The sequence below is a fragment of the Limulus polyphemus genome, unplaced genomic scaffold (genome assembly GCF_000517525.1).
Source record: "Limulus polyphemus unplaced genomic scaffold, Limulus_polyphemus-2.1.2 Scaffold425, whole genome shotgun sequence".
NCBI classification, from domain to species: domain Eukaryota; kingdom Metazoa; phylum Arthropoda; class Merostomata; order Xiphosura; family Limulidae; genus Limulus; species Limulus polyphemus.
The window spans coordinates 565034-591351 of NW_013666035.1; the positions used below are offsets into that span (position 1 = coordinate 565034).

The 26318-nt window shown below is 33.3% G+C and overlaps 1 protein-coding gene across 4 annotated transcripts in view; it reads left to right on the forward strand.

Annotated features, from left to right (window-relative positions):
* LOC106458177 (adhesion G protein-coupled receptor L3-like) overlaps positions 1-25943 on the forward strand; it is a 72582-nt gene extending 46639 nt beyond the window's left edge. For 3 of the 4 annotated variants that reach the window (XM_022384314.1, XM_022384315.1, XM_022384317.1), the window contains 6 exons: positions 17646-17749; positions 18301-18339; positions 20348-20516; positions 22389-22520; positions 24203-24281; positions 24667-25943. In XM_022384314.1, coding sequence (XP_022240022.1) covers positions 17646-17749; positions 18301-18339; positions 20348-20516; positions 22389-22520; positions 24203-24281; positions 24667-25754 — 1611 coding nt within the window. In that variant the 3' untranslated portion in view covers positions 25755-25943. The remainder of the gene's footprint in view (positions 1-17645; positions 17750-18300; positions 18340-20347; positions 20517-22388; positions 22521-24202; positions 24282-24666) is intronic. The other variant, XM_022384316.1, reaches the window with a different exon arrangement.
* The last annotated feature ends 375 nt before the right edge of the window (positions 25944-26318 follow it).

Consider the following 26318-nt stretch of genomic DNA (forward strand, 5'->3'; position numbering starts at 1 on the left):
AGGGATCATCATAGCTGAAATGGCCACTAATTTCATTCTTTCATAATTCGTATAGAATTTAGTATTATTCAGGTGTTTTCAGATATTTTTTCTACTTTCTCATGTAGTTTTGCATGTTATTATGACATCCTTGTAAACTTAAAAGTCGTAAACATGTGCTAATACTTTTAAACACGAAAAGATTACACAGTGCAACATAAGCAGTTTGGTTTTGGTTTGTTTTGAATTTCACGCAAAGCTACACAAGGGCTATCTGCTCTCTTTGTATTATTTAAAGTTTGAATACTCCATTGCATTCAAGATCTGGCGGTTCATAGCAATCACACTGCAAATATAACTGTCCATTACAAGTATCACAGGTTATGTGCATTTATGCTGCATTCTTCTATTGGTGTTGACCAGGATTTAATTTGCTGCAATGCAAGGAGTGCTCATACTAGCTCTTAGTCCCTCAGTTACTCTTCCCAGAGTTCCTGAAGTGTTACCTGTGGCATCCATTTACTAGCAAAATCTATTATTGCATGACTTTATGGCAAAAATGGTTTTACTTCCCACATACTGTCCAGAATCGGGACATTACAAGAACAGACAATATCTCACAGAGTGATGAGATGATCTGTCTATGCTACTATGTTGTGGGCCTTGGCTATGCACTATGACAAAGCTAGTGCTGTTATCCAACATGTAGCTCATGACGGAGCTACATGTTCATTAACTATTTCAACAAAGAATGGTCCACCCAGATAATGAACCTCCTATCATACAAGTAGCAGCATGAGTGTCATAAACTACAATTTCAAACAGTTCATTTTTTGTGTCATGCAGTATCTGCAATCGGGAGCCATGAGCATATGACTACCATATGTTACTACACATTCTAATCCATCCTGGAACTGTGATAACACCACCTTAATACTGTTGTCACAAGTGTTGATGTCCAATAGGCACTGACTATTTGTAATAGACATGCCAGTGCTGGGGAATCCACCAAAGCTTCAGAGGTCAAAAATGCTTGGTCACATGCCTTATTTCATTCAAAGTGCATCTTATTTTATTTATAGCAAATAATTGTGCTGTTATCTTGGATAAGTTGGCCTTAAACCATAGACAAGTATGACGTAAAACCAAGGAAACTGCTGCCTTCTCACTTGGTCATAGTTGAGGTAAATCTCTTACTGCTGCCATTTTAGCAAGTCATGTAGAAACTCCATCTCTACTTACAATGAAACTGAGAAACTCTACTTTTGAGTGTATGAGTACACATTTTTTCTGATTTGAAGTCTGCTTTGTTCATCTGCTGGAATATCATTCCCAGGTTCTCAGTTCCAAACTCAAATGTGCAACCAAACATTAAACTCCGTTGATGTAGACCAGACATCACTCCCTTTGCAGCCCCTTGAGTAAACTCCATTACTCCTTGAAAGTGGTGGGCACATTACACAGGCCGAATAGCATGGAACTCATACAAGCTATCACTCATGCTAAGAACAGTCCTAGGTCTGCTCTCATCATCCAGTTCGACTTAGAAGAATCAGATCCAAAATGTTGAACTAACTGGAACCTTTTAATATATCCAGACATTCACTTGCTTACAACAAGAGAAAAACATCAATGCAAGTTACCACATTTACCCATTTAAAAACAACAAAAAATCGTGGAGTAATTTCAATTTTTTCTGACATTCACTATTGGATGTGACTAAGTAATCTCAAAGGTTATACGACTCCATCTCTCAACATCTACTGTGTTTCAGCACATACTACATTCCTATTGCTCCAGAAAAGCTAGTCGTGTGGTTGCATTTTATGTGCATTGCTTGTATCTATTTTGTGCCAACTCACTTATCTCAACCAAATCAGCCAATGGCCACACAATTACATTGGCATTCACAACCAATATGTCACTGAGTTGATTTTTCTCCATTGGATCTAAATTGTTTGCACACTATTTAACCAATGAGTTCAGATGTGGTGGCAGCTACATACTTGCTATCAGCCATGTACAATGGATGTGCTGCCTGCTTTCTGCACAAGAAACAGTTAACTTCACACGTGACTTCTATAACCACGTTACATGACACTGACGCACTAGACTTCGTCTGCAGTAAACTGTGGAACCCCACTTGCATACATGGAGGTACTGGTATACCCTCCCTTACATACACTCATGCAGTCCACTGTACCTGGGCTTCATCTCATCAACATTAGATAACTCTCACATGGAACATCAGTTCACCAGTTACATAGGCAATAATTTCTGCAGTACACCTGTCAGACCTAATGTCAGAGATGACTACTTTCATTCTGTGAATGGCATTTCCTAGACACAGCCGGACTTGTGTTTTGTTTATAATCATTTACCAGAACAAAGGGGCATATATACTGCAAGAACTACCAGTGTTCTGGCTGCTACTGTGTCAACCACAAACTTGATCTTTTGCCCTTGTACCCTCACAAGTTCCACCCAACTTTGTGAAAGCTGGGATGATCCCTAAACTCTTTGGTACAAGCTATTTACCATGTTTACCCAAATTGGTGGCCAGATCCAACTTGGGCTTCATTAGTTTTCCAGAGCTTTGCAGCAGCTTTAGTGTTTGTTGTTGGTACTCCTAGACCTGTTGAGCCATTGGTCGAAACCAACAGCCTTGCCTATTTTACTGCCCAGCAAAGTACAGGCATTATTAGATGAGCCATTGGTTGGTTGAAACCAAGAGTTTTGCTATTTTATTCAGGCAAACTATGAGCAATTCATTCACCACTATTCCCATCCTGAATGATGTCCAGATGGAGGCATCATCAGCATAGGCTTCGGCATATAAACTATGGGTGGACCTTTACATCCCTGCATGTTCGTGGAAATCAGTGTGGTTGTATGATACCACCAGAATGTGTTATCCCCCAAAAGTATTAAGCTCAATGTGATAGTGGTACCTAAGTAGGACAGTTCATCTGAATTATGGCCACTACGGGTTTCTTCCTGTCTAATGACCAGCTCCAAGTTACCATTTCATACATTTTCCCGATAAAAAGTTCGTCAGTTAAAGTGATAATATCCCTCACATCCAGGTGGTGCCTCATAGTCTCTCAATAAGCTTGTCCATGAGTATGTCTTTACAACATGGTGAAGCCATTGCAGGGAAGATTTTACTATGCAGACAGTATGATCATTCATTCTTCCACTAGGTTAAATTAGCAGTGTACCTCTGCTAAAACTATGCCCCAGTATTATAGTTGTAACTTATCCAAATGCTTGATGGAATCCAGTGATAAGCTGTCTAAGATCAAGATCAGGCACTGGACTTCCTGTTCCTGAGTGTAGCCATTTGAAGCAGTTGTCTATCTTAAATTTTCTAAACGTTACTTAACCATACCTTTGGACATGGGAAGGGGCAAAATCTACTTGACTTCACTCACAGGGACCTGTCATGCTGACCAAAACCTCTCCATTGCAGGTTATAAGCCAATTTCTAACTGAGATGCTGCTAATGGTGTGGTTACAGGGAAGTAGATGTACTCAGGGACCTACTTTAACACTCAGATGGGTAGTCAGTTACTAGTTCAGGACCACAGAGTGTTGAGTTGTTCTCCACAACTCACCCTGAAGCTCTTCACAATCCCAAGTATACTTGTAATCGATAGACGTCCAGACAGGACCCCGCCAGTTTGGAAATGCTCACAACTGCCCCATGGTATACTGTCTTTTCAATTGGTTCCCACTGTCTAACCTGCAAATATAACAGCTTTGATTGGTAAAGGTCATCCACCAATAGAATGCACAGTCCTTCTCATGTGGTCTTGAGTAGAGCTAGGTTGTGTTACTTAGGCTGGTGATAGCATGGGAATCCTGTAGAGACCACTCAACATGGTCTCAGCCTCGCCAGGTAGGTGCCTTTCCATCTCAGCAACTGGCCATCACCCGTGCTTCATTTGCTTTGAGATCAGTCTATAGAAGTAATGCCCAATATGCCATTCTGAATACACAAGACGCTAGCTGATCTTCCTGAGTCTGTGGATGCAAAGAGACTGTCACCAAGAAGCTTTGCAACATTGACAAAAGTCCTATGTCTAGGACAGCACTTCACCTAGACTAGATTTCTCTCTCTTACAACCATCTGATTCTAGTATAAGTATTTCTATTTCCAGCAAATGTCATTCTTAATAGTTTTCTGAATTACATGTTATGCAAAAAATGAATGAATTTAGAATAAACGAAAATTTTTGAAAAATTCTAGATTAAAATAAGAAGGTATAAAATTTATCTTATACCTGAATACCACAAACTGACATCAGTTGCTACATCATCTGATAAGCCAAGTTGAAGGTCTATGCAGTGTTTTAGCAAATCCCTTGAACTCATTTTTGAGATGTCAATAATGAACTGTATGCCTCTAATTACCTAAATCTTTCTTTCATGAATTCAATAGTTGTGTCCAAAAATTGTTCTATGCATGAATCAAGAATATGTTCATTACGAACAACTTTCATATGAAAACTATGTCATCCTTTATCGTGAGCAAATCTGCTACTCTTGAAAAAAAGTCCAGTGATTTCCATTTTTTTATGCAAGCTCCTTTGCATCTATTTAGGTCTGAAACAAAGCCTTCACCAGTCCTGTACTGATGAAGAAAATTATTTTGTTTCTTATTGTTGTGAAATCTTTCAGGTGCTTGTCAATGAGCTTGATCTTATATAGCAACTTGTGTCATACTAAATAACTAACCATAAATTTCGAACGTATCGTCTTGGCAATGACTACATTTGCTTCTAAACGTGACTTTGTTCTTCTAGCTGCAGTGATGACATTGCATTTCGACATGGAGACCAAAGCATTGTATAGATATTTTCCAGTTGGTATAAGAGTGCACGAGCAGCATCTGTTCAACTTCTCTATCACGTGTAACTCTACAGATTAACAGATACCCAGGTAGCATTTTGAACTGAACTGAAACAAAAGAATAGGCATATGTGTTTAGAACCAAGTTTAAGAACTGTTCAACACTCAGTTCCATCATTTAATACAAGTCTACATGAGAAAGTAGAAAAAATATCTGAAAACACCTGAATAATACTAAATTCTATACGAATTATGAAAGAATGAAATTAGTGGCCATTTCAGGGTTTATCTGACCTGAACATTAATTTAAAATTAGGGTTAGCAAGTGAAATTAGTCTTTGTGTAGCTATGCACAAATATCCAAAACAAACCATTGGTACTTCATCCTGGTAAACACAACATAACATGTCAAATTTTAACAAGAGGGAATCCTCAACAGCCGCGCACTTGAAATTATTTTAGACAAGATTAGAGAAAATTAATCTATGAGACCAAGGACGTGTCAAATACATCAATCAAAAAGGTTTGACCTCCAGAGTCTAAAACTATAATTAGATCTCAAATCGGTCTTGGGTTCGAATCCCCGTTCCACCAAACATGCTCGCCCTTTCAGCCGTGGGGGCGTTATTAGTGACGGTCAATCCCACTATTCGTTGGTAAAAGAGTAGCCCAATAGTTGGTGATGGGTGGTGATGACTAGCTGTCTTCTCTCTAGTCTTTCACTGCTAAAGTAGGGACGGCTCTGGAGAGCACCAAGGTATTACCCACATTTGTACTAACATTTGATAGCAGACGTTCTGTTCACATTTAAGTCGATATATTTAGCACTGGTGTGAATGCTGTACATTGTGCACCACTCATAGAAAGAATCAGTCAACGTAGCATAAATTCCAATGAAAATGATTAGGTTTCTTTTAAAGAAGACAGCCCTTGATATCTCTGGTCCACTCACAGAGACTCAGAGAGTTCATTGATACGTAATCATCATTATCAACTAGATCACAAAGTGTGCTGAGGATTATCAGTTGTGCAACACAATAGCACATTCTGTAGCTGATGTGCTGGAGGAGCACTGAATGGCATGATTTGGAGGAATAAAAGAAATCCACATGAATGAAGGAGCTTATTTCAACAGGCACTTATTCTCTGAGTGTAAGTTGTGTAAAATGTTAGGTTTGGTGAAAACACACACTTCATGTTATCACCTCAGTCAGATGGTTTAACAGAATAGATAATACAAATTGAAAAGCAGATACTTGTCAAGTTTGTTGAGCCCAGCCAAACTTACTGAGATTAACACAGTTCATATATTATGATGGCAGACAGAGCAACTGAACAACGGTTTACAGGCTATTCAGTGAACATGCTCATATTCAAACAGGAAATGCCACACCATGTTGATGTGACTTATGGTATTCTCTCATGAGTAGATGCCTCACATTATCCACAGGAATACCTAGAAGGGTTAATGTCTACATTAGCTGATGCACACAAGTTTCCCCATGAACAAATTTGAAAGGCCACTTGATGACAGAAGAAGCATTATGGCAAGATAGTAAAGGAATTGGTGTCTGCATGTTTGTAATTGTATCTGTCAATAATATCACTCGTATTTTACGTGAATTTAAATACCTTAGGCCAGGTGGTTAGGGTGCTCGACTCGCAATCTGAGGATCCCGGGTTCGAATCCCCGTCACACCAAACATGCTCGCCCTTTCAGCCGTGGTGGCGTTATAATGTGACGGTCAGTCCCACTATTCGTTGATAAAAGAGTAACCCAAGAATTGGAGGTGGGCGGTGATGAATAGCTGCCTTCCCTCTAGTCTTACACTGGTAAATTAGAGACGGCAGGCACAGATAGCTCTCGTGTAGCTTTGCGCGAAATTCAAAACAAACAATTAAATACCTTAATTTAGCCTGATGCTAGCCAATTTGTCGCCCTAGGCAAGTTTTCATTTGCTGCTGTTTTACTTTAGATTGTATAGTGCGAGTGAATTTGTTTTAGCACAAAGCCACATTGGGTTATCTACCGTGTCCACCGCGAGAAATCTAATCCAGGATTTCTGCGTTGCAAGTTTCGTAAACTTTCCACTGCGAGACAAGTTGTGTAGAAAAGCCGTAGGACTACAAATCAAATCACATTTATTAACATATAGTACTCTATTAAAGCCTGAAAAAATATTACAGAAACAGTTGACATTTGTATACCGTGCCTGATGAAAGTATTACGATTACGTAATTCCATTTTTCTCACTTTCGTTCAGAGGAAACTGTACACTGCTTGATACAAGCCCAATTTTGGTGTAAGTTTCATGCTGGATCGAAAATATTATCAGCCTAATAAGTATTTTTTGTGTGTATGTGCCGTTGTTGACCTCAGATCAGTTTGATGAATTTTAGAAAATATTCTTTCTACATTACTGACATGGTGGGAAAATTCAGAAAATTTCAGTGAGAAATTTGTTGAGAAACAATGATACTAATTATTATTAAACATATAATCCAATGCACATTTTGAAGTTATTGTAGTCATTCTCTATTAGAGAGCATGTAGTTAATCATACAGTTCTGTTACACTTGTGGTATTGTCAGGTTAAACATATTTCTGAAGACCCGTAGAATAAATTATAAAGCAAGTCTGAATTCAACTATTAACTGAATATTAAAAGATTCAAATTTAATATACTTGTGTAAAATATAATTAAAAAACTCAAACGATCAACATTTCTTACCTACACAATAAAAAAATAAAGTGAATGGACACGATGTGTAACACAAAATGAAATATTTATTTATTAAACAAAAAACACAGCATGCATATTCGTGAAACACAGCCGATCTTAAGCAAAAGTGTGGACTGTGCAAACGTATTGGCGACTCTGTAACTTGACAAGAAGTGCTAATTGCAATGTCAGTTTTGGCGCTCCTTAAGGTAGGCGCCCTCTGCAGGGACACAAGTCGCCGACCCTATTGTAATACAACACTTGGTGGTCGACTGCTACTGAATTGATTAACTGTTGTTTTTTCCGTCAAGTTGTTTACTCCTCAACTAATTCACTTGAAATCCTGTGTAAAGTGCTTAAGTCTAACCTTTCTTATTTAAAGGAAACGTCGGATTTACTCACAGTGACTAGTATTTTCACGTGACTGGTCACTCCCAAACAATATAGGAGCAACCATTAAAGAGAAATATACAGAATGTACAAGTTACCCATAATAGAGTCGACGTTCTGCTTCCCCTCACCTTAACCCTGCCAGCAGATCCTCGAGGGAGTCATAGTTTTATGTTTGGCCACTGTGGTGGTTAAATCAGTTCAATGATTTTATAGACCATGTGTTACACAAAAAACTGCATAGATTCAGAATAAACAAAAAATTTTTGAAAACTCTACATTAAAATGAGAAGGAAGACAACATGATGTGCCTTCATGCCACACTTTTCCTCCCCCAACCCCTTCCTGTTTCAGGCTTGTCCTCAAACCAACAATAAAATTTAATTTAAAAATCAATTCACTTTATGCTCCTGACTTGGTCAAAAAGCACATTCGCTTTCTCTAAGCCTTTTATAGGTTTACATGCAGTATGGATGGCACAGCCCTTATGTAAAAAAGCTACAACTCAAATCTAAAAAATTAAAACCTTTAACTAAAATCTAACGTAATGAAAATATTTCTTATCATAAAATTATTTAAGGTATTAAAACATCTGTAAATAATGAAATATCATATACATACAAAAACTATACACACTAAAATAAAACCCTTTAATAAAAAATGAAGCCTTTGAAAATATTGCAAGTACACACGCATATAAAATAACTGTAACACATAAAATTGTGTATTAAAACCCCTTTAACAATAATTATCTATTTCCTCTAGGAGGTGGTAACCTAACACATTTAACATAAGTACACATAAAACTAAACAAAAGGAAAACCCTTTAACAAAGAAATATTACAGAGAAAATACCTTAACATCGAATACATGCATGTTACAAATACAATTCAGTGTTCATTATATATATATTATACATATACACACACACAAAAAAAATATCCTTTAATTAAAATTACATTAAAACACATTAAAATAGTTCTCATTCACTTACACACAAAATGTAAACCATAATGAAATGAAATATTCAAACCATTAGAAGTATTACACTAAAGCTTTGTTTTAAATAAAAATTGCTATACCTAAAACAAAACATTCTAGTAAAAGATGTACACAATGGTTATACTTTAACTTATAAATGTTTCATAAAAAAAAAAGATAAAGCAAAATTGAAATATAACTCAGAAGTATGATATTTCAAACAGAAATACAGCTGCAGTTAATAGGAACACAAAAACAACTACAAGAAATGCCCTGTAAATAACACATGCACATTTAATGTTTTCTAATACAAATCAAAATTATATGAATCACATTAAAAGGAAAAGATACATACTGGTTAATAAGTAAATGAAAAACACATTAATAAAGTGAAAAATTAAAACAGCAGAAACACAATACAGAGATAATTAGGTATGTATCACACTTTTGAAGGAAATATGCAAAATATACATTTATGCTCTTAAATTACTGAGAAATATATATAATGTACAACTTACACATTGTTGAGTCGAGGCTTTACTTCCACTCACCTTAACCCTTCCAGTAGATCCTTGAGGCACTCATAGTTTTATGGTTGGCCACTGTGGTGTCTCAAGCTTCAACTGTGTCCACCAGCATGGTCTTCATATGGAAAACTTCTTCCTCCACCACAACCAGTCCATGTGGCAGCTCTCTCATGACAGTGTCGCTTATATATGGGGATTTTTTCTAATGTAGGCCGGTTATTAATGTTTATGGGTGACTTTGTCGAGAGTCACACTCTCAAGTCTCTCTGGACCTGTTCCTGGGGCTTCTTGACTGGTAGTGCTTTGATGGCTGCTCAGGTAATGATTCCTCAGCTCATATGGATAGTGATCGGTTCTGGTGTTGATGTTGATGCTTCCTCATATACTGAATAGATCATTGGAGGTGACAGTGATGGAGATGACCTATGATATGGCTAGCTCATCTGCACTGCGGTTGCAGTGGTAGCCCAGGCAGTTCAAATGTCAGGGGCAGCTAGTGTTTGGGAACCTAACCTATCCCAATCCTCCCAAAGCCTTGTCGATCCTCAAGAGAATCCAAGTTGGTTTGGGGATATAGCATCTCTGCTGAAAGTGCAAACACACCTGGCAAAGCAGATGAGTTGACATATTGTACCATCTGATGGGACACCTTATCAGGAGATCTTGTTTCTTCTTTGCTGGCAATGGTTCTTCTTTTGGTGGTATCATTAGAGACAACATGGATAGCTGCTGGGCCACTTTGATACTCGACTCCTGTAGAGTTGAAGAGTTGGTCATCATTGATGTTGTTCCCTCCAAAACTGGTATTTCCAGTGGAGGCTTGATTTATGCTAGAAACTGTTCAACCCCTGGAGACCATGTAAAATGGATTGGTCTGCAATGCATCTTCATCATAGGCTCAGCCACAGTAAAAGTCAGGCTGGTTTCTGGAGGTTAAGGTTCCATAACATATTTTGCTCCTTCACTGTAGAATAAGTTCTAGGCAAACTGGTCCTCATCACACTGGTGATCCATGTTGCAATTTATAAAAGAAGGCATCAGGATACTTCAACAAACAAAGAAGAATAACTGCTAGCTAGTTGAAAACAAAGAGAGCAGTAGGGTTCAAGAACTTGATTTTAAATAGCCAAAATGCAGAGGTTAAATTCAATTATTCAAAAGTTCAGCTAAGTGCATAGGTTGAATATGATTATAATTCATAGGTTGCAACAATGACCTGCTGAGTCCTGCTCTAAAATGCACTAAAGATGGGGTCCTAACTCTATACATTGGCCTAATGACATCTATATGGGCTATATATGTAGTCACACCTTATTATTCTTGTAAAAGACGTATCCCTAGTGCCTGGAAGCTTTCTTATTCCCAAGCTTCATTGGGTTTCCAATTGACTAATACCTTTAAACATGCTGAACCTCTGTTGCCCTTGCCAAACAATTAATACCATGGCTCATTCTTTGGCCTGGCCTCGTTCCTCTTTCTACTACTTGGTTATTGTATGGATAGAGATTAGTTTCAGTAGGAAGAAATTGGAGACGAGACTGCAACTGGTTCCTATACATTGCATTTCCTTAGAGATGTTCCTTCAGTTACAGGTTTAGTACTAGTTTTTGGTGTAACTTATAAAGCTTTCACTATGTAGATGTTACTTTCCATCTCTCTTAGAACATTTACAGCCTGCAATGTCTAAACAGTTCAGTAAAACTGTGTTCTTTTTAAAAACATTTTAATCTGCATGAAAGAAAATAAAACACTGGGCACACCAAGTTTATATTTGTTATATCTAAGCTACTGTTCACGAATTTCATAAACCACTGATAAATTCATCCTCTCATGAATATTTCAATTTCATCCAATTGAAATATCTTGCACTACTCTTTATGAGGAACACCAGTAAGACTGCGTATTCTATCAGATGTAGGGTTGGCCATTTTGTTACTCTTATCTCTTCTATAAAAATTCACTACTTTCCAAATATTCTAATGTCAAATTGAAACGTTCTCTTACTAGCTTTAATTAAAATAACTGGTCGGTTGTCATATTTAATTATATTGTAAAGTCTTAGCATCGAGATCACATCCTTTGTCTTAATGCATGTATTGCTTATTGTTGTGTTCGTTGCATAATTAATTGTATTGTATAGCACTCATGAATGATTATAACATAAAGAAATGAAGGATTTTATATAATGTTCATGTGTACATGCAAGATCACACACACATATATTTATTTGTACACATATATATATATTGCTATATATACATAATTTCCCCCATTTCACATTGTTAGATACTCCAGTAGTTTATAATAGAATGCTTTTGATTCCCCCAATAAATTACCTTCCAAACCTACTTCTCAGTAGTGATGACCCTGTAATGTGCTACTATCCAAGAGCCATGAAACATAACATATTTTCATTTCAGGCATCATGGAATAAATAATCATCAGCATAATTAAGCCAAACTATCTATTTTCAACTATATTTTTAATCACCAGGATTACCACTTGTGCTGTTAATATTGTTGCAATTTACACTCAGAGGAAATACAGCTCTCTCACTGCATATGGTATCAGCCTACTTTCCAGGTATACAGGTGAAGAATCTATCAAGCTCCAGGTGGCATGCTCCATAGAGTTCACACCACTAAACTATATCAGGTAACTGGTTCTTTTGAAATGAAAGATGACATTTCACATCAGGAAATTCATTCAGTGGCTTGGAAAGCAAGGTTCAGAATGCCTTTCTTTCAGTCATAGATTTTTTTAACCACTTGACTGCCCTATCTTATTAACTAAACCAACTGGCAATCACAAAGTGTAAGGCTTACATAACACTGTGAAATACCATTATAGCTAAAGCAAGATTTGCAAAGCCATTTAAGTTTCAAATTTCTAGCTAATTATCATTTTTGGTTGTGCAATCTGTTTATGTGCTAAGTATTACATCAACTCATTCCAGCTGTTTTAGCTTGATATAAACGAGTAGTAATCATGGAATGGAATGTATAAATTGTACTTTTTCACAACACTCAATAGGTCAGAAAGCAAGTGTTGCAACAGTTGTGCAAACTCAAAATGTATTAGTTAGTACATATACTAGCTTCAGTTGCTGTAATTTGATAATAGAGCAACTGTCGTCACATAACGAGTGGATATCTCCTTTAATGAAGTTTTGCTCAATAGCTTCAAAGTAAGGGTGCCTATGCCTTTTGGTCCCGTTAATCTTACAATCAACAAACTTCCCTAACTTTAAATAAGCAAAGGGAAATTAGGCAATGTAGTTCACATATTTTACCATAAACATTACTTGATTCTTGGAGAGCAAGGATTGCTATCTTCTTTCAGTCAGTTGGTGATTGTTTAGTCCTACCTATAATGATTGCGCTGACTGTTAGAAAAGCCTTTTGCCTCCAGTTCCAGTGCTTCATGAAAAGTATGACTTCATACAGCATCCTCATTTTCCTCCAATTCATTGGTCTCAGTGTTTACAATCTTGATCAAGCTAGAGTACAGTGGTTTATCTTTGATGTATGAACGCAGCTTATTAATGTGCTCCAATGCCCCACGCTTATTTACACACCTTTCAGCCTCTCTAGTTCGTATGTCAATAGACCAGAATCTGAGGGTCGCGGGTTCGAATCCCCGTCCCACCAAACATGCTCGCCCTTTCAGCCGTGGGGGCGTTATAATGTGACAGTCAATCCCACTATTCGTTGGTAAAAGAGTAGCCCAAGAGTTGGCGGAGGGTGGTGATGACTAGCTGCCTTCCCTCTAGTCTTACACTGCTAAATTAGGGACGGCAAGCGCAGATATCCCTCATGTAGCTTTACGCGAAATTCAAAAACAAACAAACAATAGACCAGTATACCGGAGTACGTGGTACAGACCAGCCTTGACAGCTCCAAGTTGCTTTATGCTACTGGCACGTACTACATCCAGAGCAATCTTCATATTGGTTAACATTACTACTAATGCTTAATTAAACAAATGCTATTTTTACACTAATAGTTAAATTATAAATGTTGGAAAATAGTTTAGATTGTTTCAAATACATTTTCTGGCGGAGAAAGAGAGAAGCCTTCATTTGTTTACAGTTATTGAGGACTCATTAAGTTAGAACTCAGTCCTCAAACCTGATCTTCAAACGGTTCGATAGATAGCACATGATGTAGTACGTCATTCTGTGCTAAGATGACATTACTATTTAAGGAATTAACTTTAAAAAGAAGGAAATGGTAAGATAACAAAACAAGGGTTAAAATATATTGTGTCATTAGATGTGAATTTTGCTTTCATAGTATATAGTAATCCTAATTTATTGGAAAAGCAAAAATGATGCTATTAAAATATATGCTTCATTATATAATACTTGAACAATTGGTATTTTAATCAGTTTTTAGGGTTAGAGAAGGCGATGCTAGAACTTATTTAATGTTAATGAATTATGATAATTCTGTTGGTGAATTAATTAGTTAAGAGATAGTATCTGTTTACACTTCGAGTTTTTTTTTAAATTTAGTCAGAAATACGAAGCTATAAAAGTATTAAATTATGAACTGTTTGAAATTCATTGGGGGCTTGAAAAATTATCACTTTAATAGTATCCATTTCTTTTATTTTAGTTAAAACTCCCCCAATTGTTCAGTGGTAAGTCTATGGACTATGATAGTCCCTTGTATAGCTTTGTGCTTAACTACAAACAAACTCTAGTGAGTCATAATTGTTTAGAATTTGAAATTTTAAGAGAGGTAATGACTACGAAATAAAGTAAATTTGTAAACTTAAAATACTAATAACAATAGAGATTTATATTATAATCATTTTTAAATTTTCCAACGTGTGGCGCTCTTGTATGGAAATTATAATAAAAAGCACATTTTTCTTCGATATATTTGGTAATAAAACTAACATAATAAAATGATTACAATTATTTGTAAAAGTATCTATAGCTAGTATTAAACTAACTTGGATAAGCAGTGAAATCTTAAAAAGGTAATGTTTGTTAAGTATATACGTACTTCTAACAGATACTTTACACAAATGACTAAAGTTATTTGGCATGTAATTTGATTAATGTTCGATAAGTTCGTAGTTGATTAAATTTAACATACAAATATTAGAAAGAAAAATAGATACTAAGTTTTTTCAACTAGCTACATAAACAAGAAAGAAACAAATATTCATTATTTTCAACTTTAGCATATAGTTTCCACCGACTCCATAATTTTATTTGAAATTGATTATAATAGCAACTGTATTTAACAGACAAAATATTTTATAAATATTAAACATCCCAAGATGTTTATATATCTTTTACGAGAATGTATATATTTCAATACTGTTTGAGAAGTATTTGGTATTTTAATTTGTGTATTTATTTTCAGGTCATAAGAAAGACGATACTAGATAAATTAGTTTAAGACTTAGTATTTGTGTAAATTTTGACTTTGTAAATTAACTTTGAAAAATAAATCGGTAATATAACCAATTATTTATTTTGATATTCAATAACATTAAAAAAATATAAATAGACTCTTGCAAGCTTTTATTCCCATACTTGAGTTTCAATCATGAAAACGAAACTTTTAACCCGAATATAATTTAGAAATTTCAATTTTTTTTTTTTTTTTGCTTGCTTAAATCTTGAATAATTAGTTTCAGCCAATGATCGACATTAGTATGAAATTTTGGGCGCATTGAGGAAAATAACTTTAAAATAATAGTATAATTGATAATGATTTAAAGAAGGTAGATTAATCCTTCGTTTTTATAGCCCATATACTTTTTGTGATCATACTGTATCATTGTTTATGTATATAAAAGTAACATTTTTGAGTAATCGATAACTTTATATTTTATTATGATCATTACTCCATAAACTAAATTAATTTTCACTTTCAATTAGTATGTTCATTTTTATCATCTTTTAATATTAGTTATTAGTAACTATAAATTTCTATTTTTTGACGTAAATTATTGTCTACCTCATCTAAATATAATTTTACTTTTGAATCTAATAAGCTATGTGTATTTTTAATAAGTTTTTGTTTTCGCATCATTTTATTTGTATTAACACAACAACCAAGCACATACATTTATGCACAATTAACGTGATGATTTAATACTTTCCTCTAACTTTAGTTTGGTGTTTTTTCATGCCTATTTTACAATGTGGAAGAATATATGTTCTACCTTATCTGTTTCTGCAATTTAACACCAAAAAGCTGATGGTTATATTTGTAACAAAACGACCATATAAAACTAGCCCCAAGTAATGCTATATATGTGCGTGTTTCACATACATTTCAATTTATCCAGTCCACTTTGCAAAAATATTGAAGTTTAACGTTTTTTGTTTGTTTGTGTAATTTCATTTCTTATTTAATATAGTGCGTTTTAAAAAATAGTTTATTATTTGAAATACAAAACTAGTTTCTTCATTAATATTTCCGTAGTTAATTAACTATTACAATAAAGTTTTCAGGAATAACGCGTGTATGATAATTTTTTAAATGGTGACATATAACCAAATAATACGCTTGACGGATTATTATTCAAGGGTTTCCGAATTTTCACCTAACCGACTTTCTAAGATGTTAAATACTGTCTCTAAAATGTCGACTTCTTTTAATTTATTACTATTCCCTTGAATGTACCGCGTTTTGTGTGTGTTTTTTGTTGCTGTCGTTTTAAATATCTACGGTGAAAATAAACACCAAGAGTAGGATATTACTACAAAATGTGTGAAGTACTGTACATAAACATTTTATGTAAATATTTCTTTATTTCTGCTCAGATACTAAATATATATAGTAGGTGTTTTGTTGTTTAAAATTTTCTTAAATTCTGAATAGCATGTAAAGTGTATAGAACTTTAGGTGTTAAAGCCTCAAAATGATTGATTTTATCGCATTTGGAAACAGAAAAGACCATGTATTGTGTATCTTTGTAAAGATTGAAATCAAAATTAAAGGTGTGTTGTTTTTTGTTGTTAAAATCCAACTAACAAGTGTTTAGTCTTTTTTTTTCTTATGGTTGAGATCGATACTAACGCTTTGAGCTTAAGGAATTGATAAACATCGTGTGCTTTTAGCAGCAGTTAGAATACAATACTTGCAATAACAATATAGTTGTTTTGTTATATTCTGCGCAAAGCTACTCAAGAGCTATCTGCGCTAGCCGTCCCTAACTTAGCAGTAAATGACTAGAGGGAAGGCAGCTAGTCAACACTGCCAACTCTTTGGTTACTCTTTTTTTTTTCTTCCAACGAAAAAATTATTTATTATATTATAATGCCCCAAAAGCTGAATAGGCGAGCATACTTGGTGACGGAATTCCAACCTGTGATCCGCAATTTGCGAGTTGAGTGCCCTAGCCACCAGGTCCATTTACAATAATTTGATATCAAATGAAAGAGAAGTTAGTAAGTTAGTTAATTATTTATAAACGTTACACAGTCACACCAAGTTAACATAGTAATAGGAAAACATCATTATATCATAAGAAGGCTGATAAAATTTAGAATCGCATTAATATTTGCTGACTGAGTACGAGTTTTCATTAAGAAGAATTTATAATAATATTTCAATTATGTCTTTATTTTTCTTTTCTTTTTCTGATGCCTTGGTATAGTGCAAATGTTATTACACTATCTTGTAACTGGAAAACCACTGCTAGGTCAATATGTTGTGTTAAATTACCAGTCATACTACGGTGTAGTATCACACACACACATTACTACTCAATGATGTACTCCAGCAAAGCAGTTTTTTTTTCAACTTACTGAAGTATCATTAACATTATAAAAATTGAGTATATGTATTACTATTACTGATACAATTACTAGTAATATTACACCGAGTATTATTTGTTTACAGTACGTTCAAACGACAAAGAAAAAATGACACTGATAATTAACAGTTGTAGGATACATAAACGTTCCAAGTTAAAGAAAATTCTATACAATGACTTTACTGCTAAGATTTTCTTGGGATATACTGATTACATCTTAGACGATAGAAGCCGAAATATTCTTGATTGATTTGTTTTAAATCTTTCTTATGGCAATATGGTATTCTTGATTGATTTGTTTTAGATATTTCTTATGGCAATGTGGTATTCTTGATTGATTTGTTTTAGATATTTCTTATGGCAATGTGGTATTCTTAATTGATTTATTTTAAATATTTCTTAGGCCAATATGGTATTCTTGAGCATCGCAGTGTTTGTTATGTGTCGTCATGGGAACTTGAAAACAGCCATAAAGGCAAAGGAACAAGCAAGGTTAACAAAACTAAGGTAAAACTGTTTGAACTTTTGGTCTGTTAAACATGTCATGTAAAGAATCTAATATTTATTATATTTGTTAATGATAACACATTATTTGTAGTTAAAAAAGAAATGGGTAAAGGTGATAGTTTTCTCAAAAATTGTACTTTTATGTATAGAAAATTTTGTTGTACAGCTTTGGGTTGCAGCAATGGGAGTTTTTCTATATTTTTTATATGTACAACAATTTTAGCTACAAGTTATGGGATACATACTTTCTGTTAGCTACAAGTTATGGGATACATATTTTCTGTTTCATAACCTGATAAAACTTCTAAAACAGTTTGTATTTGTTCTTCTCTGTAAAATATATATATATTTAAAAAAACCTTTTTTGATATTGTCTTGCTGTAGAACGTATTTTAGGTCATAAGATTATGTAACAAAATATTTGTATAATACTTCTATTTGTTTGTAAAAACCCTCTAACGAGAATTAAATTCTGAAATAAGGATCAACACATTTGCTAATTCCACTTTTCACACAGTTTCAATTAACCTTCTATTGTATGCTTGTCTCAGTGATCCTGAAGACCCATCTCTCCATAAGGTTTTAATCACGTAAGCTTGCATTAACTCTCAGCATGTGCCAGCTCAAAATTATTTCAATGTTGCATTATTTTCACTTTATTGTTATGACAATTTTAGTGATGTCATGTCAGTATATGCAAGATTTTTTATTTTCACTTTATTGTTATACAATTTTAGTGATGTCATGTCAGTATATGCAAGATTTTTTATTTTCACTTTATTGTTATAACAATTTTAGTGATGTCATGTCAGTATATGCAAGATTTTTTATTTTCACTTTATTGTTATAACAATTTTAATGATGTCATGTCAGTATATGCAAGATTTTTCTTTAATATCGGAATATAATTATATATATATATTTGTATGTATGTACATGTGTGTGTATATATAATACTTGTTACATTGATTGTCAATAGGTGGTTAAATCAGCACTATGGAACAATAATGAACTTAATATAAAACAAAAATTGCAATAGAACTAAAATTAAACAATTATTTTCTATTATCAATCATAGTTATTAGCGTTAAGTCATAATGGTTAATGTCTATGGTCATAGCACTCAAATGTGTTGGAGATGTTCCTTCTATCAGACAAAATTTAGACACTTATGTTAAACTAGCCAGCAGCTAATGAAAATCAGTTAAGGGTTAGGAGTTGAGTGCTTACACCCACATTGTCTCAACTCCTACTGCCTTTCGCTTTCTGCGGCCAGTTGTGGGAAAGCAGTTACCCTTAATACTCAGAAAAAAATTTAAAGTAGAAATAAAAGCACCCTAAATATTCTACAAGTAAATCTCCCAACCTCCTCCCTTTTTCATAAAGATTCATTCAAGTATAACCCAGGTGAGCTGACACAAGCCCAGCTACCTGAAGTTAGTCTTTCCAACTTGGTCTGTAAAATAAAAATCAAACAAAAACTTTTTCAAGCTAGTTACTTATAAGCCAAGGATAACCTTAAGAAACTAATGATCTTGAAGTTCTCCACAAGGTAGTTTCCATAATTGAGAATTCACTTTATAAAATAACTTCATATAGTGTACAAAATGTTTTCATATGCCAATCCTTATAACCGTTAACTTTCAATTTATTTATGAACAATTTAACATTATTCATAAATGAATTAAGTATTGTTGCAAATTGTTAAAAATCTTTTTAATTGAGATACAATAATACCTTTTAACAGTATAAACAGAACAATATTATTAAAAATAATCAGATATACTCTGCCTTCTACTAAATTAATATCTAAGTCTAGCATAAATGTTATTACTATTGCTTCTTTCTAGTATAAGTTTTTTTGAATAAATTAAGTTTGGAATAAAATTCAAGTTGTTGATGTAGATTAAATCATCAATGTTATGAAAAGTATGGGTGTATAAATTGGAGTTTAATACCTGTTTGAAAAATGATTTTTCATAGAAGAACAGATACAGGTTGACCATGTCTGAAGAGAAATTAGCACCCATATATAAGCTATATATATAGCACAATGATCAGACTTACTTGTTTAGTTTCTTGTAATCATTTTTGGTTTTACTACGATATGTGATCAACTTTATGATCCTTGTTCTGTACTTTGAAGCTGTAATATGTCCATATAAGAATTAAAAAACTGTTATCCACCAGTTTACTTTTAAAATTACACCACCTACCAGCTTTACAAAATTACTATCATTTCCTTATTCAAGCAATCTTTGCGATCAGTGCATGATAATGTAGACAAATTGCTCATAAATTTTGATGTTTGACCTTTTAACAATGTCTAAAGAACACAATAAATAGGTTTGGTTTGATTGTATAGGTATGCTTATTACCACAGTTAATATATATGTTTATTTCCTTGCATTAAATTTTTATTTAAATGGAAATATTTGCTGTATATTATGTGCATCTACCAAGCTTGCTTATTTCGGTTTTATGTCAGATTTTATATTTATCTAGATAATTTAATTTTCATGTAAATAACTTTATTAACTTTTGAAAATTTTAAGACATTCAGATTCACTAAAGATAAAAATGGTTCACAATTAATAGGCTGTGGATTCGGGGAGCAACAACACTTGTTGTGTTGTTAGGCCTAACCTGGACTTTTGGATTGCTGTATTTGAACAAAGAATCTGTCATTGTTGCATATATATTTACCATACTTAACAGTCTTCAAGGGCTTTTCATCTTCCTCTTTCACTGTGTCAGAAATAAAAAGGTAAATTTTAGAACTATATTTCCTAATTGCTACCATATTAATTCTTAGCTGACATCACAAATCATCAGAATCCTGTTGATAACATAATTCCACTTGCAGTGATTTAATTTAATCTTTATCTGAAAGTTGAGGCATAATTACAGGATTGCTTGTATCTATGTAAAATCATACAATAAGTAAGACCAAATAATTTTAATCTTTCGTTAGGAGAACATGTACAATACTGTTGTAACATGTTCTATTTTTGGGTAGGTATTTTAGATTATTTGGTAAATATAATGCTTAGCCTAGTCTGTGTAATGATAACGAATTCATTTATTTATTAAATAGCTTTTGCTACAGGCTATGTTCCCTTTGACACAAGTTATAAGGCCTAGTTTTACAAACAACTCCAAGGTTAATCATACATATGCTTAATTTATAAAATTTCTTCACTAAGTAACTGAATACATGTGATAACTCTCACTACTAACAATGAACTATATCACTCATTAAGTATGTATTAACTAATTGCTTCACTTATTCTTGTATTTATATCTTACCCTTATTTCTACATACTGCAAAAAATTTTACAGATTCTACAGAGGCCTTAACTTTCATAAAATTTTTAGATACATTGCACCATTATTGTGATTAGCTCCCTCTAGCAAAAAGAAACCAACAATAAAATAAAATTAAAATATTTAAAATGTAGCTTACAATAATGCATTGTATATTATTTTCAATAAAATCTACTTTCCAGAAACTTTGTCAAATTAATTTAATTCTGAATTATCATGTAGCTTAAATATTATACATTTACCCAATATATTATAAGTACAAAATATGTGTTACATAAGTCATAATCAAATATTTAAAGCATACTACGTTTATGGAAAATACTCATGCTTCTACATAATAGTATCACTTACTTGTGCTACTTATGACCATAGTATACACCTTGATAATTCAACCTCGTACCTATATTTTATACCTATACTACTTAACTATCAGTTCCATTTGGCCATGTGTCTCTATATCTTTATTATATATTTATGCCATACTAGAAATCCATACCCCCTATATATCTGGGTAATTAGTTGAAGTTAATAATTGATTAATAATTGGGTTCATTATCACTTACATTCAATTAATCGATTATTCTCATATGAGAATTGGTAGTTGAAATACTCAAAAATTGTAATAATTGAAAACTCTAATTAAGATTAATTGATTATTTTGTTGACATTTGTCAATTTAATTGTAATTTTGATTTATTATTTTACTTGATACTCATCAATCTAATCAATGCTCGTTAAAGATGGGCAATTAGTGGAATTTGTTAAGTGATTAATCATAAGGCTCATTAAATAATTACATTCAAGTAATCAATTATTATCAGATGAGATTTTAATAGTTGGAATAATCAAAAGTAGTAATTAATTAGAATGTTAATTTTGATTATTTAATCATTTTTATGAGTCATGACATTAATAAATTAGGCTGGACAACCTTGTATTAATCAAAAATAATAATTAGAAATCGTAATGGCAAGATTTCATTTACAGTAGCAATAATTTAGGTTTGTTAGTTATTTTTGTGACATTAATCAATTTAGTTATAATTTTGATTAACTGATTATTTTTACATCACACTAATCAATGTAATTGATGATCATAGGTAATTGACTACATGAAGTTAATCACCCAGTTATAATCAGTTACCTATACGTTTATGTATTTTTACTCAGCCAGTTGTCCATATTATCTTACTAGGAACCATGTTTTTATACATCTTAACCATGTATCTATTATTTTACCTTCTCTCTTTATGCAATTTTTATCACTTTTCAATACTACTTTTCTACTTGTGGTTCTTGATCAATTTTTGTAGGTTCAGAAGGAATACCAGAAACTCATCCATCAATCAGATTGGCTTCCTGACTGCCTTTGTAAACAAAAAACCCAGGAACAACAATCTAGCATTGTTACCTCATCCACTACACAGCCAGCCTGTTCACACAGTGTAAGAACTTCTTCATACACAGTATAAATATACATAAAGTTTACCTGTTCTGTCCATTTCGAAACCAATATATCTCTCAGAGCATCCAGACACACACACATCTGATAAAACACTTAAACTACTGATATACTAGATTTACTTTAATCTGAACCACTGTACAAATATTTTTCTCAACTTATTTGCGTGATGGTTTTTTTCCTATATATATTTTTGAAATTATACTCTATCTGCTTTCCTGGCATCCCTTTTATACCTCTTCTTTGTGAGAGTTTTTCTATGTTGTTTTTTTAAAAAAAAGATTAATTAATGTGTTTAAATGTATGTGTGTGAAAAAAAGGTTTTTCTTTATTTTTGTTTAGTAGGCTCACATTCTAAGATAACTAAATGCCTGTTACACCTCAATATATCTCACATTATTTAGGGTACTGTTCATATCAGTATCACAACCATTCACATGACAACATATCTTGTAAAAGGGTAACTTTGAAATCCTTGAGCTAATCAAACCTTTGATTGAAGGCCTTTTCTTAAACAGAGAAGAAGAAATATAGTGAGCTTTAAATTCTTTGGCTTTGAGGGAGTAAAAATAAGGTTACATACACAATATAACTATTTGTATGTGTTATATAAGAGGTCATGGGCCTCAACTTGTTTTAAATGTTGAGGGATAATGCTTTTGGTACCAAACTAATGTATATCTAATACACTGATAGTTATCAGATTATACCATGTAATAGTGTGACATTTTAAACAATGTTTCTCCTTTAGGATTAAAAGATAGTCAGTATATGCTATTGTATTAAGTGCAATGTATGAATTAAAGCAAAATGGACAAGATAAGAATAACATTGAAAGACTGCAATACAGAGTGTCACAGGTATAATTTTCAGTATGAGGTCAAACACCCACTTAAATGACATAATAGTGTATTTTAAATATTGCTTAAACTATTGGATTTTCTAATATCTATTTTATCTAATTTTGCACAAACTGAACTTGTTGAGACAATGTAATAATTTTTAAAACCATTATAACAGATATATATATGTATATATTTTAATTCTTTATTTATCAGTTAAAGATGTAGTGTTTTTCAAACTTTTATTTTTAACAAAAATTGGCCATTGAGGGAAGAGTGGTGTCCATTTTTCTCTCCTTTTCTCTAAAAATCAAAAGGTCTATTTTATTAAACCGTTTTTCTGTTAAATGCTGAGTTTTATCGGTAGTAGTTTGGTTAGTATTATCAGAATGAAAAGTGTTTTGTATTTCTGAAATTTCATTGGAGTAATAAGAGCCAATAGAGTGCAATCACTTGATAATAGTTGTTTAATATATGCATTGTGTATATTATGTGTGCAATGTTATCTTTAAAAAGTGCAAAGTAGAGAAATTCCTATGATTTATGTATTTGTTGATTCTATTATAAAACAATTTATATGCATTTATGGGTTGCATTATTTTATATATTGGATGAGAAAAATATATGACTCATAGCTGTAATTTATGGAGGGTATGTCCCCCCCACTTTTTTTTAATGGTGGCTGTTCCACTCATACTTCAACAGCAATAACATATTTTTCTAATTTTGCATACAGAATAATTATCTTGTTCTAACAATATCATTTATTCCATTATCTTAAACCACTTTAAAATAATAAAAATCATAATTTGTTTATTTTCAGTCTCCTCCTCATTCATGGATTATAACTTTAGGACATGATACGCCATTGGTTAGTTCATCTTTACTCAACACAACAGAAGGTTAGTGGAATGTATTTTTTGTCAGTGATGTGTGCATATTCTTTTACACACTATTTTATTCATGCTGTCTTAATTTTACAAATTTGTTCTCTTCTCCGATTAGAATCTTATACAAACATTAAGATTTATCATTATGTATTTCATAAGTTATTTTAAGCTCATTTCATGCACCAAAATGTATAATTCAGCTAAGGTATAATTCATAACATTTTTTTTAACTGTCTGTCCTCCTATAAAATTAAAAATATCTCAAAATTAACCAAGACACACATCATTAGAGAAGGTAATAAGTGCATATTTTGTAATTGGATTATAGCTGCTAACAACCTAAATGGATAGCTTCTTGCCATGTTATAGCTCTTTTTTTTTTCCCATGACCTTGCAGATCCTGCAACCTCTAGAAAAATAAATCAGAACAGAAGATCATCACAGAACAGCAGTGTGTCATCACAAAATCTCACTAGTAAGTCTCACCTGAGAAACAGTCTTGGAAACTGTATCTTTAATGAAAACTTATCAGAACAAGATGGAAGACAGACAATTACTAGATTGCACAGACCTCTAGCTGCTGGAAGTGTGATTGAGAACCCAATGAAGGCATACGATCTTTATCGTTTATATAAAGAGCAAGGTGTCATACATCGATCAGATATGAATCAAAGAATGAACCCATTCTTGGACCACATCTATGAGTCTATTGACACTGACCAGGAATCCCTATCTTCATCATATAAGTGCTACCAACCTTCAGTTTCTTGCAATCAAATGTCACCTGATGGACAATATAGATACAATTATAGCCCTAGTCATCAGTCAACATCAAGCATTGTCTGTGATCAGCGCCCACTACTCCCAGCTCATTTAACCAACAGTCCTGCTAACCTGGGTCACATACCTAGTGATTGTCAGCACTCCATGCCCCACTGTTATCCAGATGAAACAAGTTACCCAAAGCCAGGTCCTCTAGATTCAGACATTTCATCAGTCAGTTCCTTAGATATGAAGGGAAACAGTTCCTCATCTACTCTACCTGCTCATTCCACCACTCCAAGCAGCGAGTTCAGTGATGGTCAACTAACTAGTCTGTCTTACCACCGTCAACAAAGATTTTTACCTGCAGTGACTCAAAATCTGTATCCTCAGAATGAGGTCTTAACAATTAACACAACAAACTACCCTAGTTTCAACACCGTGTCAGTGGACCCCATTAAATGCTATGGTACAAATGTTATGAACTCAGATTGTTACCTAGGTAACAAATTCATGGCCAAAGGACAAAATAGCTATCCTAGTGATTTTACAGTGGCAGACTACTCAAAGGGTGATCGTAGTGATAATTGTCTAGCACTGGACCAAAATAACCACTCTAGTGATAATGCTGTAGTAATGGCTGTTTTGGATGGGGAACGAGTGGTATGTAAACTTCAACCTGAAGACTTCAAATGGTCAAAACATGAGCCTACATTAACTTAATCTTCAACTGACCAAAGAAAGTGTAGCTTCTTGTTGTTTGTATAGCCTTTGTATAAATATGCCTTTCACTGTCGCTAAAGCTGATAATGCTATGTGAAATAAGTTGCCTTGACTTGTTTGTGTATACAATATGCTGATCAGTCTCGTTATTTTCTTCTTATTGTAATGAAGTCCAAAATTTTGTCAAGATATTTCTTAGGCCAGTATGATATTCTTGATTGATTTGTTTTAAATTTTTGTTTTTGAATCAAACCAGTTAAACAATTCTTTGTATATATATCATGAATTTAATGCTGTCCACCTCTCCATCATCATGGGAACTTTTTTTTACTTAGAACTTTTCTTTATTACATGAACTTGATATTATTATAAAGAAAAAATGAAAATTATGAAAATACTGGTAACATGATATCATTTTGGAACCCTAACAAATTTTAAGAAATTTTTTTATAAACCTTTATGTATGTGAGTGAAAAATTGTTTTGTTTTAAATATTTCTTAGGCCAGTATGGTAGTTTAACTGGTTTGATTCAAAAACAAAAATATATATATATATTTGTGTGC